Consider the following 13,528-nt stretch of genomic DNA (forward strand, 5'->3'; position numbering starts at 1 on the left):
GCTGCAGTCGTCTCTCTGCCCTCCGCCCGCTGGGCTCGTTTTGAACTTCTGGAGAGGGCACCTCTGAGCATGTGCAGAGTTCCAGATCTGAAGTTTCAGTCCATGTGCCATGGAAATGCGGGGGGGGGGGCCCCTGCAGAGGGAAATGGTCTGGGAAGGGGGGCTTGGTGGCTGCCTGGGCAGGAGGCAGTGGGGCTGCAGCAGAATGCGGGGAGACCTGCTTGCAGGGTTGCTGGAGGCCTTGGGGGACAATTTTCTAGCCCAGGATGATGATACACCTCTTTGAAAGGAAAGTTCTAGTTACAGGAACAGAAATGATCCATGGGTCCAGGCAGAGGAACCCGCAGAGGGGCATCTCGCCTCTGCCCTGCCTGTGCGCGTCGGCCTGGCCCAGGTGTGTGTTGGCCCGTCATGCGCTCGCTGGCATGATGCCGCCGTGGACGCAGCGGGATGCGTGGCCGGCCTGGACAGGCCCCAGTGCGCTTTCGAGGAACACCCGGGCTCAGGCCGATGGGATGGCTGGAGCCACCGGGCCCCACCACCTCTGCTCCTGCCCCTCCCCGCCCCCCACGGGGCAGCCTTCCCCTTCCTGGGGCCACCCGGGTGCTGCAGCAGCCACGGCCCCCCAGGGGAGCGGGACTCCAGCCCATCTGGGGCAGCAGGCTGGGGAAGCGACGGCGGCGCCCAAAACCGGGATCTTGAGCCACAGAGAACCGAGGTGGATCAGAGAGAAATATTCGGAGGCCGCGTATTTTAAGGAGTCCCTTCTGCCCGTCCACACCGGTGGGGGGGGGGGCCTCAGGTGAACGGCTGCGGCATTCCTCCCTCAGCCCAGTGGTGGGGCTGGGCTGGCAGGAAACTGGGTCAATCGGGGTCGGATCCAGCAGGTTCCTCCTGGTCTTGCAGCACGCCCAGGAACGGTGTGGCTCCCGGTGGGGCCACCGTGTGCCCTGCCCTGCGGCAGCACTGCAGACCGCTGCATTTTTTCCCCGATATTCAAAGCCAGCCGGTTCCCACGGCTCGGCATCCTGCGGGGCGCTGGCTCTTGGCTCCTTCGCGTCGCTTCTCCCAAGCCCCTGTGGGGGTGGGGCAGGCCGGCATCGCTCTGCTGGCTGCACTGCTGGGGCCTTTCGCTCCAGCGCCTGGCTGCAAAATTTCACACACACACAGCAGCCCCAACTGCAGCTTCTCAAAACAGAGCGAGGCACAGGTCCAAGGGGAAGGCCCCCGTCAAGGGAGGCCAGGAAGAGGAGCCACTGGGCTGCTTTGCAGGAATGTTTAAGAGGCTCTGGGAAGTGAGATCACGGCAGAAAGCCGCGAGAGAGTAGCCGCTGCTCCGCAGGCTGCCAGCAGCAACATCCCCAGCAGCTCTGCAAGCTGGCAACGGGTGCAGGGCGGTAGGAATGACTAGCCCATCTAACCCTAAACCAGGAGTGCAGAGACTCCGTGCTGCCAGCCGCTTCCAGCCAGAAGCCCCGAGATGCATCATGGAGTAAAAGCAAATGCATAGACAGGAATAGAGCTAGCTGGAAAATTCCAGGAATGGTAAGGGTTGTTTTTTTTTAAATTTAGGTTCCCCCCTAAATAAATAAGGTACAAATTGATTAATGGGGAGCAGGGGGGAAATTGCACTCTGCACATGATTCAGAGGCACAGAATTGTGAACCCTTGCTGGGTGACACAGCAGATATTCTTACTAGCTGCTGGGAAGGCATCTGTGATTCCAGCATTGCTGCTCAATCGCAACAGAGCAAGCTGGACAGCAGTTCTTCCTTCTGCATCTCCCCAGCTCCTGGGTTCAAATCTCATGGTCCGTGCAGCACGGCCGTCCCCGAGGTGAAGGCCTTGCAGCTGGAGGGGCAGTAAAAGTGAGGGAGCAGCTCCGGGGGCCAGTTATCCAGCTATCCCAGAGAGCTAACGAGGCGCCCCGTCCACAGCCTCATTAGAGAGGGCTGGGCAGGGCAGTGAACCAGCAGCACCGCTATCGGTGACTGGTGTGTGCAGGCACCTGCCTCGGACACTGGCGGTCACCTGGAGACATCGGGCCCAGCAGCCACGGACAGGCCCCTCCTCCTCTGTGAATGTGCCCCGGGCCCCCCGCACAGCCCTCCCAGTTGGTCGCCATCCCGGCATCGCTCGGGCATGAAGGCCAGTGTGAGGCAAGAAGCAGCCCTGCCTTTGCTCGGCCCGAATCCTCCCCCGAGCTCCATGGGAAGAGCCACCAAGATGCTAGTATTATGGGGGAGCGAGCAAAGTGTTGCCTCGGCCATGCTCCACAGCAGGGATCACCGTTGTACTCCTGCATCACTCATCGCTTTTCTAAGCATAAGACAGGGACCTTTCCTCATCGGAGCGCCTGCCGTACAACACGCGGTCATTTCGTGTCCCGCTTTCTGCCTCTTTTCCTGCCCTACTATACTCTATCTCGTTTAACGTGCAGCATATGACTCATCTTACAGTCGGGAACGCAGAATGAAGAGTAATTTATTGTTGATCGCCTGCTCCTTAGAATAGCCGAAGCCGCTCCTTGGGGAGGAAGGGCTGCGCTGGCCATCGTTTGCCAGGCAAAGAGCGCAGGCGGAGACGGGTCTCCTCGGAAGCAAGCCCGGCCGCGGCCAGGGACGGTCACCCGCACGGAAGGCGGCGCAGCGCCCCCGCCTCGCTAACGGCCTCTCGCTTGCCTTCCTTCCCCCTGCGGGTTCCTGCCTTTTTCCCGGCGGCGAAGCTCTCCGGCTGCACCGGGTCATGGCGGCGTCGGGCACGTGCTCGGCGGGAGGTGCGGCCGGGGCCCCACTCGGCCACGGGGCGCCCGGGTGCGTCGGGCCAGGCGGCGGGGCCCCTCGCGGGGCTGTCGGGGGCGCAACGGAGGCGGGCGGCGGGGAGGCCCGCTGCCTGGCTCCGCCCTCGATCCGCCCGGCCGATGCCCCGCGGGGCGGGCGCGCGCGCTCCCGTTGCTAGGCGGCGGCCGGGGCGGGGGCGGGGCCGGGGCCGCGGCGACCTCTCGCGAGAGCCGCTCGCGGTTGCCGGGCAACGCGGGAGCTTCGGGCCTGGCCGCCGGAGAGGCGCGTCCGTCGGCACCATGGTGAGTGCGGCGGGCGCGGGAGCCGCCGCCCCGGCCGGGGCCGCCGCGCTCGGGGCGCCCTTCCCCTTCCCCGGCCCCGCGCCCGCCCGAGCCCTATGGCCGGGGCCTCTCCCGGGCAGGGCGCCCCCGACGCCGCCGCCCCAGCTTGCGCTCTGCACATGCTCGGCGGCGCTCGCCCCCTCCCGAGCCGGGCCCGCTTGCCGCGGACGAGGGGGAGCGGGCCGCCCGGGGAACGGCGGCGGGCCGGGCCCTGCCCTCCGGCGCCTGGCGCTCAGCCCGGCCTCTGCTCTCCCGCGCCCCGCAGGCACCCAAGAAGAAAGGCGAGAAGAAGGCCGGTGGCGGCAAGAAGGGCCGAGGAGCGAAGGGGCCCGCCGTGGTGGACGCCCTCCCGCCGGAGGGCATGACCAAGGAGCAGGTGGGCGACGCCGGGGCTGCCGGGGCGGCGTGTCCGGAGGCACCTGGGACGCCTCGGGCACGGGATGCGTTGTTTCCCTAGTTTGGGAGCTCGCTGAAGAAATGGCACGGCCTGGGATTCTGCAGGCTGCTCTGGGTGCTGCTTCGGCTCAGGCGGGTGGCCTCTGACCCTCCCACCCAGAAGGACGTGGGAGCAAGACCGACATGGACGCCCGGCACTGGGGAGCTCGCAGAGGCACTCTTCCTTCTGTCCGTGCAGAAGGTCCCTGTTGGGAGAAACCCGGGATTGGGCCCATGCCCTTTCTGTTATCTGTAGAATAACAAAGCTAAGCTTTTCTACAGGGTGGCTGAATGCAGATCTACAGCATGGTTTAGGTAGTGATTGTGTGAATTGTACAGGCATTTTGGGGTTCTTATGAGTATGTCTCATACTCAAAAAGCCAACAGATCCCACCAGGCAGCAAAGCAGGGTGCCCACGGTGGCCATGGGGAGTTCCCCGTGTACCCTCTTGGTTCCAGCCGTGCTGTCAGCTGACCCTTTTCTTGGTCCCACAGCTGGAGGAGCACATTGGGCGTGTTCGGGAGGAGCTGGACCGCGAGCGGGAAGAGCGCAACTACTTCCAGCTGGAGCGAGACAAAATCCACACCTTCTGGGAGATCACTCGACGGCAGCTGGATGAGAAGAAGGCCGAGCTTCGCAACAAGGACCGTGAGATGGAGGAGGCTGAGGAACGCCACCAGGTGGAGATCAAGGTGAGGCTCCATGCTGCACTGTCTCGTTTTCTCTCTTTAATCCCTCTGACGCATCCCCCCCCCCACCGTCCCATCCCCCCAGTAGCGCAAAGCCAGCTGGCTTCCACCAGGCCTCTGCAGGGGAGGGCGCCATTTCTGATAGGTCCTCCTTTTGCTTCAGGTTTACAAGCAGAAAGTGAAGCACCTGCTGTATGAGCACCAGAACAACCTCACAGAGCTGAAGGCGGAAGGGACCGTTGCTATGAAGCTGGCCCAGAAGGATCACCGATCCCAGGAAATGGAGCTGCGGAAGGACATGCGCACGCTGAAGGTGGAGCTGAAGGAGCAGGAGCTGGCCAACGAGATGGTTGTGAAGAACCTCCGGCTGGTACGTGTGAAGCGGCGCCGGCGTGGCTGCTGCGCCAGTCCCAGGTCGGCGCCCCGAGCCTCAGCCCTGCCTCCAGCGCTTTCCTCTGAGTCTGCAGGAAGGGCATCCCTCTGCACTGGCAGGCCTGGCACTAACCAGCACCATCCCCTTGGCAGAAGCAGCAGGAGGACATGACACGGCTGCGCAGCGACTTCGAGAGACAAGTGAGAGGTCAGTGCTGGGCTGGTTTGCTTCCTGGCTTTGCAGGCTGTGGCGCCTCTTCTTCCCTGAGGCAGCCTCCACCCCAATCTGGCAGTGTGGAAGCTGGGTCACACGGTGGCGCCTTTCCCCCTGCCTGGGAGCCACGCGTGTGACCGTTTGGAAGCTCAGCAGGCAAGGCAGGGCCCCACGGCCCCTTTCTCTGCTGCGGGGTGTGCGTGAAGGTGGCCTGCCGGCTGGGTGGGCCCTGGAGGCTTGCCTAGGCCCTTGTGGCATAGCTGCCTGCATTCTGGGCACCCGGCACTCGTTCGGAGGAGGACGCCGAGGCTCACTTGAACCTCCACGTGCTTTGTGCGCGCGAACACGCAGGCAGTTGTAAGCTGCTTGATTAGGAATGCTCGCTACGTGCAGAAGCATGGCTTGCTTGTCTGCTTTAGGCGAAGGCCCTTATCTCTAGCTCTTCTAGTTTCTGTACACCGTGTAGAGTGTCTTAGAATTTGAAGTGAAACAGCCTGTTCAGTTTACACGTAATTGAGTAGTAACAGAAGCGAACAGCACACATAAAATGCCAGCTTTGAAATAACGGATCGGGCATTAGTAAAGCAAAAGCTTGCTGGAATAAGACTGCCTTCGACAACTGGCAGAAGGCAACCAGAGAAGAAGCCACCTGGGCGCCAGCCGTGGTGCCTTCTGCAGGGCTGGCTCTGTACTTGTGCAGTGCTGGGCTCCCCCAGGCCATCTCTTCCGTGGCAGAGTTCTTTGCATGTCTGAAGTGTTTCCCTTGTGTTTGGGCAAATCTGGCATTTTCCAGTCAGCCAGAGTAGTGGTTAGCCCTCTCTTCATGCTGCCAGTGGACACCCGGCCCCATCTGCTCTTCCCCACAGCCTGGCGCAGCAGGCCGCGGTAGAGGTGCCTGGCCTGCACCTTGTTGCCTGCTCGCTTCGTGAGAGCTCAGTCTGCCCTGGATGCTGCTCCCCCAGAGATCGAGGCCAAGTATGAGAAGAAGATGCGCGTGCTGCGAGATGAGCTTGACCTGCGCCGGAAGACCGAGATCCACGAGATCGAGGAAAGGAAGAACGGGCAGATCAACACGCTGATGAAGAACCACGAGAAGGCCTTCAGCGACATCAAGAACTACTACAATGACGTCACCCTCAACAACCTGGCCCTCATCAACACTCTCAAGGTAAAAGACACCTACCTGTCCGCACGCTCGGCAGCGGAGCTGCTGCAGCTGCAGGCCAATCTGAGGGAGGAGGGTGGGCCCTGAGGCTTGTTCTGGCTTTGGCGGACTCCGTCCTGCTGCCGCTTACCTGGTTGCTCTCGTGTGCTTTGCCTGTGGCGAGCTTCGGTGTTCTGGAGCGCTCCCATGTCTGCCAGGAGTGCTGGGGTCAGTGCCTCTTCATGGTCTGGGGAGGGGGCCTCGTTTGTGTCCTGCTGAACTGTTCCCCAGCAGATCGGTTCCTTCGACTTCACTGGGCCGGTCAAATGACTGGGAGTAGTTGCTTATTCTTTCTGGAGGAGGGGAAGTCCCATGGAAGGTTTGCTTCAGAGAGATGTCCAGGACGGGGACTCAAGACTCGTAGGTGGCAGACAAGCTTTAGTGCAGCCAAAGACCCGCTCCATTCAATAGGCTGAAGGCTGGCTTTGCGGTCCTGAGACATCCCTTCTGCTCCGGAGCACAGGAGCAGATGGAGGAGATGAAGAAGAAGGAGGACCACCTGGAGAAGGAGATGGCCGAAGTGATGCTGCAGAACAAAAGGTTGACGGAGCCGCTACAACGAGCCCGGGAGGAGGTGGCAGAGCTGCAGAAGAGGCTCGCCCACTACGAGAAGGACAAAGCCATGCTGGCGGTACGTCCCTGCCCTGCACCCAGCACCCGGCACCCGGCCCGGCCGGGTCTTCCTGGTGCTGCTTCCTGCTGGACCTGGGCTGCGGGCACCGGGCTCCCACGAGTCTGCTGCTGCTCAGGCGTGGACAGGCGTCTCTGCAGCGGCCAGCTTGCCTGTCCCCGGATTCCCTTTCCCGTGTGAAACATAACACACTGCAGCGGTAGCTCACACTTCCCGACACCAGGAGCCCTTTGCCGTTCATGCCGTCCGCTCCCTTCCCTTCCCTTCCCTTCCCTTCCCTTGCCAGAGCGTGCGAGCGCGCCTGAAGGTCACCGAGAAGGAGCTGAAGGACCTCCAGTGGGAGCATGAAGTGCTGCAGCAGCGGTTCAGCAAGGTGAGGCCCCCGGCTGGAGCCTCCCGGGCGCTCTAGGGCGCCCCCCGCAGCATCCGTACTATTCGCCATGCAGGTGGGGGGCTGGAGTCCAAAACCTTTTGGGGTCCCTGGCGGGGGGAGGCTGACACGTGCTGTGGTGCGTCTCGGCACCGGAGAATTCAGGCGAGATGTGGGCTACCTCCTGGAGAAGAGAGAGACTGGGGCCTGTTCTCAGTGGGCCTCCTGTGGAGCTGGGCACGCGTGGGTCCGTGACTGTGCCAGGTCCCTGTGTGTTGGGGGGGGGGGGCTGCAGCCCCCCCCCACCCAGTCCGTGCCGGGGCTTGGGGCAGTGCTCTCCCTGATCCTCGGGTTGGTGTTCCCCCCGCGCAGGTGCAGGAGGAGCGAGACGAGCTGTACGAGAAGTTCACCAAGGCTATTAACGAGGTGCAGCAGAAGACGGGTTTCAAGAACTTGCTGCTGGAGCGGAAGCTGCTGGGCCTCTCCAACATCCTGGAGAAGAAGGAGGTGCAGCTGAACGAGGTGCTCGCTGCCTCCAACCTCGATCCCAGCGCCCTCATGGTGGTCACCCGCAAGCTCGAGGTACGTGCCTGAGCCTAGCAGCTCGCTGACGAGGGATCCCCTTCTGCCGGCTTCCAGGTTAAGAAAGCACCACAAGGCGAAAAACAGCCGGGCCGGTTCGGGTCCGGGATCGAATTTCTGTCGTAGTGTTTGCAGGCTGCCGCTCCTCACCTGCCGCAGCACAGAGCAGGGCTGCTCCTGGCCGGGGCGCCGCAGGCCCACCGTCACCCCGGCCGCTCTGCCAGGGCGAGAGCAGTCTGTGCCCCGGGGGCCCCACCGGCCTCCTCCCTCTCCGGCTCCCTCTGCTGGCCTGCGGTGCCGCAGCTGGTGGGGCAGCGCTGCTGCCTGGAGCGCCTGGGCGTCGGAGCGGGCGACTGGCGCGTCCAAGCGCTGGTGGCGCCAGGAAGGGGAGAGGCGGCACGGCGGCCACTCGGAGGCCAGCGCCTCCCTCGGCAGCTGCTTCCGCCACGAGGCCTCCCGCGCCCCCACGCCCAGCTGCCGCTCGGGCAGAAGGCACAGCCCCGGGGGCCGTCCGGCACGTCGCTTGTGCTGATGGTAGCCCCGGGCCCGGGACTAAGAGGCCGAGAATGGCCTCCTGGCAGAGGCCCGGAGACAGCTGGCCTCTCCTGTGGCGGGAGGCGCGGCGAGCCTTCAGGCGAGCCCCAAGAGTAAATGCTGGGAAGCGGCGGGAAGCGCGGTGCCCCTTGAGCAGAGGGCCTGCCGAGAGCTCGCCACCCGCGCCTGAGCCCACACGCAAGTGCAGGACCTGGCGCTGCATGCACGTTGCCAGCCCTGGACGACCGCACCTTCCTCGTAGCAGCCCCCTGAAAAAGGGCTGCCGGCTTTCCTGGCCGTAGAAAGAGCCCAGAATGTGCGGGGCCGGCCTGCTCCTTGTTCGAGGCCGGCGAGAGGAGGAGAGGGCTGTTGCCGTGAGTCTGCACTCTGCCGCTTTCCCTCAGGCGGCGCCTTCTGGTGCACCTGCTCAGGGGCCACCCTGGCCCAGGCCTGCCCTGCTCCACAAGGGAGTGGTCAGGGGCCAGGCTGGGCCCAGGGCAGCCCTCCGGGGCCCCTTCCCCTGCACGCTGCAGTACGGATGCACGGACGATCCTCTCTCCCTTCGCAGGACGTGCTTGATTCGAAAAACAACGCCATCAAGGACCTCCAGCTCGAGCTGGCCAGAGTATGCAAGGTAAGAGCCGCGCCCGAGAGGAGCCCTGGCGCCCGCCGCAGCGAAGGGGAGTGGTTGGCCGAGGCGCTCGGGCCGCGCGGGGTCCCCTCATGGCTGCTCGGCGTGCTTCGCGCTCGCTGGCCTGCGCACTGAGCTCCGCGGGTGAGCACGGAGCAGCATGCAGAGGGAGGCCCTCTGCCCTTCCCTAGGCCATGAAATCCGTGTCTCCCCATCTCCCCGCATCGAGCGGGCATGAACCCTGCCCCATGTTCAGCGTCGGCCCCATTTTCCTGTGCCAGGGAGCCTCGTGTGCACTCGTGTTAGCAGCCCTTCCCCTGCCCCGCTGCAGCCCCTGGGGGTGGGTTTGACGGAGCAGCCTGCGTACTGCGCAGCCAGCGTGCTCAGGACACGCGCTCAGCCGCGGCCTCACCGTCTCGCCCTTCCGTTGCAGGCGCACAATGACTTGTTGCGGACGTACGAAGCCAAGCTGACTGCCTTTGGAATCCCCTTGGACAATCTGGGCTTCAAGCCCCTGGAGACCTCGGTGCTCGGCCACACGCTGGGCCAGGGGCCGGCTGGGTTTGTTTCCACCCCCACGTAGCAGGGCCCGCCTTTTCCTCTGGCACACCACCTGCTCTCGCCTCGTGTCCAGGGCCGCTCTGTGCCCCCCTCGCGCGACTGAACCGCTGGGGAGAGGGCCATGCAGCGCCCCGGGAACGGTCCAGGGCCGGCTCAGCCCGGTCTTGCAATAAACGGGCCCTGCGCTCGGCTTTCCGTACTGGGTTTCTGTAGAGGCGCTTTTTTCTTCCCGCTCTTGGCTTGTCAGCCTCTGGGCTTCTTAGAAAGAATGGAAGCGGTTGACAGAGAGCGGCCAGCACCCAGACGTGACCATATTCACCTTGCAAATCGGTTTTTTATTAGCCTCACAGTATGGACTGGCAGCTGCACGTGGCTGGGCCCGGGCCAGCATCCGCACCCAGAGCAGGACTCGGGCGCCACGTGCAGCCCCCCGGAGAAGAGGCTGCGCCTCGAGACGCCCGCCGGCTCCGCTAGCTGCCTCGGTAGGTGGTGTAGGAGTAGGGGCTGAGCAGCAGCGGGATGTGCACCTTGCGTTCCGCCTCGGTCACCACGAAGACGACCTGGAACAGACCAGCGGGCGCGCTCAGCACTGCGGAGCCGTGTGGGGTGGGGGCCGTGGGGTCATGGGAGGCCGGCAGGGCTCTGCAGCGTCACCGGGCCTCGCCCGTGGGAGGACAGATGGGGGCGGGGGGGCAGCGCCTGGCTCAGAGCCCCCGCTGGCCCCTCCGGTGACAGTCTGCTTGCTGCAGGGGTGCCCCACGAGCAAGGGCTGGCTCCCCAGGCTTTCCCCAGCAGCGCTCGGGGCCCCTTCCCTTCCCTTCCCTGCTCAGACCCCGGCATCCTTCGCGGGCGGTGGGAACGGGTCCCCCGCTCCAGCTCACCATGCCGCTGGGCCTGCATAGGCCCAGCATGCACTTCTCTTCCCCTGTTTGCGCTCCCCAGATGTGTTGGGCTGCAACTCCCACCATCCCCAGCCAATTGCGCCAGGGCCATGTGATTGCTGGGGCCCTCTGGTCCTCTTCTGCCAGCCGAACGAAACTTACCTCTATGTACGGGTAGAAACTGGTGTGACCCAGCCGCTGCCAGTACTCCCCGGTGTCGAAGCGCAGTTTGTAGGTGCCGGCTGCCAGCAGGCCCTGCGGCACGCTGCCCCCGCCCATGCGCCCGTCCTCGTTTGTCGTGCTGAAAGCGAGAGGTCAGGCCAGGGCTGCTGGGGGCCCGGAGAGGCCCCCGCTGTGGCTCCCGCCCAGCCCAGCGTGGCCGCGGGCCCATTCGGGGTCCTCCTACCTCTTCATGATCTCCTGCCACGGCTCGTTGGAGCGCCCGAGCCGAGAGAAGTGCATGGTCAGGTCTGTTGCAGGAAGCCCCGTGAGCATGTTCAGTGCGTGGACAGTCAGGGAGGCGTGGGGGGGCTCCGTGGGGGCAGCAGTCTGGAATGCGGGGTGGAAAGCAGGAGAAGAGCTCTTGGAAGCCCTCACCACTTTCCCTCTGCACAGCTGTGCTTGGCACCCTCAGGAGTTGGTCCTCCTTTTCCAAGCCGGTGCCCAGTCGCCTCGACCCCGACCCTTCCCTCTTAGAAAAATAGGAAAAGCTCTGCTGGATCAGACCAAAGGTCTGTCTTATCCAGACCTCCCCCGCCGCCCAACGGCTCTTTAGCCGGGTGGGTGCAAAACCCCCTCCGGCCCAGCTGCACAGCAACCGGTGGGCGCAGGCATGCTGCCTCTGGTAACGGGGGGCCCACAGCAGCCGCAGGGAGCCGCCTCCCTCGAGAATCCGTCCCGCCTCGTCCCTTTTGAAGGCCTTCCAGGCTGGCGGCCACCACCGCTTTCCATGGCAGGGAATTGGATGGTTGAGCCGGACGCCGTGGGAAGAATGACTTCCTTTCCTCGTCCCAAGCCTCTCGCCGTCCCTGGGGGCGCCCCACAGCAGGCCAGCTCCAGCCCCCTGGCGAGATGCCCTCGTGGGCCCTCCGCCCCCCGGGGACAGGCAGAAGGCCAGCGGGCGGCCACCTCGCTGCTTGCGCACTTGCTCCGCAGAGGCTGGGGGGCAAGCGGCACGGTGGGGCTCCGGCTGCTTCAGGGGGCCTGCGCTACCAGCCCCGGACATGGGCCCCCTGACCCGCTCGTCCCCCACCTTCCTCGAATTCTCCAGCTGGGCCTGGTGGCGGTGACCTGAAGCGCGGCCTTGTACAGCAGCTCCCTCATCCAAGTCCATCTGCTTTCTGCCTTAGGAGGGGGCCCCCCACCCCAGCCCCTCCTGTCAGAAAGCGTGCAAGGCTGGAGGGGCAGGCCAGCAACCTCGGGGCTTTCCTCCAGCGCCAGCCAGTCGCATTTCCCCCAGCACCAGATTCCCCAGAGGCACTCCAAAGCAAGGGGCTGTGCCCCCGCCCCCCGGCTCGTGCCCCCTCCACCGGGGTCTCTCACCGCATTTCCCTGGTCTTGCATTTCATCCCTCCACGGCAGCTGGATTCGCCTCCCCGTCCGTCCGGAGGCGTTCCTGCTCCGGTGCCTTGGCCCCATTTCTGAGTGGGCAGGCAGCCAGCCGTGACTCAGCGGGAAGCGTTAACCCTCTCCTGGGGGAGCCCGGAGCAGCGTCACGGGAGGCGTGCGGCGACCGTCCTCGTCCGGATCGGGGACCCCCAGGGCCGGCTTGCTCCCTGGGCCAGGCCACTTTGGGCGGTGGCGGAGGTTGTGGCGTTGCGTGTGTGGCGGGAGGGGCTTGGCGGGGCACGAGGTGGGGTCTGTGCGCCCAGGAGAGGGCGGGAGGCGCCCCGGCCTTACCGTGACGGGGTCGACGTTGGGCGGGTTGTTGTTGGCGTCGGTGACGGAGATCACGGCGCTCGCAGTGGTGGCGAAGCCATAGCCCAGCATGTCTGCGGCCTGGAGGACCAGCGTGTACCTGGGATATTTCTGGAAGCAGAACCGGCAGCGCCGTTTGAGGCAGAGGTGGGGAAAGGGCTGCAGGGGGTGCGTGGCCCCCCCACGCGTGAGCGGGGCCTCTGGGACGGGCGGCAAAGCCACACTTGCGGCAAAGGCGAGCGGAGAAGAGGGGGCACAGTCTGGCGAAGTGCGGAGCGCGCTCTCGGGGCACCAGCGAGGCCCCGTGCCCCCCACCCCACCCCACCCCACCCGGCCCAGCATTCACCTCCCGGTCGAGGCCCGTCGTGATCACGCTGATCAAGCCCGTGCTGTTGTTGATGGTGAACATCTGTCTGGAGGGCAGTGGGGGCTCCTGGCTGAGGATGGAGTAAGTGATGACCCCGTTGTTGGTGTCGATGTCGTCGTCGGCGTCAGTTGCCGTCACTTGCATCACGGCGGTACCTGGGCAGGCGGGCAGGCGGAGGGCGTTCGGACGAGGTGGAAGCGGCAGGATGGGGACGAGAGCGCCCCTTCCTTCCCAGTTGTGCACCCGAGGGCAGATTCCTACCTGGCTTGGCTCCTTCCGGCACCTCTCCTCGGAAGACGGTCTGGGTAAATTGGGGCCGGTTGTCATTCTGGTCGTTCACCTTGATGAGGATCTCCATGGGCTCCTCCACGGGCTGCCCGTTGGCAGACACCGCGTGGGAATTCAGCTGGAGGGCGGAGGCAGTCAGAGGCCACTGAAGAGCCGTGTTGGTGGCTCTGGGCCCAGGGAAGGCTCCGGCGGGCGCCCACAGGTGCCGCAGAGCCTTCCTCGCTCCAGATCCGGGTGGCCACTTGGGGGAGACGGGGGACCACGCCTGCTCTCTGGAGCCCCCGGCAGGCGAACCCCTCCCCTCCCCTGCCGGTCACGGTGGCCGCAGCAAAGGCTCCCAGCCAGGGAAGCAGACAGGGACGCTTGGTTTCCCAGCAGAATTGGGCTCCCACCGACATGGCAGGCCCCATGAAACCCCGTTCCCTGTGGAAACAGCTGGATTGTGGGAATTCTGCTGCAAAGCGAGGGGCACGCACCCCGCATGCCTTGTTCTGAGGCAAAACCACTATGAATTTTGGCGGTGTGGGACCCATGCCAGGTGGCAGCACCAGCGACCGGGGATCCGCACAAGAAGCCCAACGCGGCCAAGCCGTTTCCCGGCAGGCACCGCGGCCCCGTGATGCTCGGCGGAAGGCCTGCGGTGACACGGGCGGACTCACCATGTATCTGTCGATGGCTTCCCTGTCCAGGGGACGGGTCACCTTCAGCCACCCCGTCTCCCTCTCGATGA

General features: G+C 64.8%; 2 protein-coding genes across 4 annotated transcripts in view; one reads left to right on the forward strand and one right to left on the reverse strand.

Annotated features, from left to right (window-relative positions):
* GAS8 (growth arrest specific 8) overlaps window positions 1–9,544 on the forward strand; it is a 12,053-nt gene extending 2,509 nt beyond the window's left edge. Inside the window, exons 1-11 of one of the 3 annotated variants that reach the window (XM_044428027.1) lie at window positions 3,055–3,082; window positions 3,387–3,497; window positions 4,052–4,249; window positions 4,410–4,616; window positions 4,772–4,826; window positions 5,795–6,000; window positions 6,500–6,667; window positions 6,954–7,040; window positions 7,410–7,619; window positions 8,722–8,787; window positions 9,218–9,544. In XM_044428027.1, coding sequence (XP_044283962.1) covers window positions 3,080–3,082; window positions 3,387–3,497; window positions 4,052–4,249; window positions 4,410–4,616; window positions 4,772–4,826; window positions 5,795–6,000; window positions 6,500–6,667; window positions 6,954–7,040; window positions 7,410–7,619; window positions 8,722–8,787; window positions 9,218–9,367 — 1,461 coding nt within the window. In that variant the 5' untranslated portion in view covers window positions 3,055–3,079 and the 3' untranslated portion in view covers window positions 9,368–9,544. Of the gene's footprint in view, window positions 1–3,054; window positions 3,083–3,386; window positions 3,498–4,051; window positions 4,250–4,409; window positions 4,617–4,771; window positions 4,827–5,794; window positions 6,001–6,447; window positions 7,041–7,409; window positions 7,620–8,721; window positions 8,788–9,217 lie in introns of those variants that run through there. The other 2 variants (XM_044428028.1, XM_044428029.1) reach the window with 2 other exon arrangements.
* Window positions 9,545–9,659: 115 nt separating this feature from the next.
* Window positions 9,660–13,522, reverse strand: LOC123022159 (cadherin-3-like). The gene is made up of 7 exons (XM_044427616.1): window positions 13,458–13,522; window positions 12,772–12,916; window positions 12,490–12,665; window positions 12,126–12,254; window positions 10,633–10,775; window positions 10,389–10,527; window positions 9,660–9,905 (listed from the first exon to the last, which is right to left on the reverse strand). Exons 1-7 carry the CDS (start codon window positions 13,458–13,460, stop codon window positions 9,816–9,818), a joined length of 825 nt encoding a protein of 274 aa, XP_044283551.1. The 5' UTR covers window positions 13,461–13,522; the 3' UTR covers window positions 9,660–9,815.
* Between the last annotated feature and the right edge of the window lie 6 nt (window positions 13,523–13,528).

This window comes from Varanus komodoensis, unplaced genomic scaffold, assembly GCF_004798865.1.
Source record: "Varanus komodoensis strain SLA01 unplaced genomic scaffold, ASM479886v1 scaffold19, whole genome shotgun sequence".
NCBI lineage: Eukaryota > Metazoa > Chordata > Lepidosauria > Squamata > Varanidae > Varanus > Varanus komodoensis.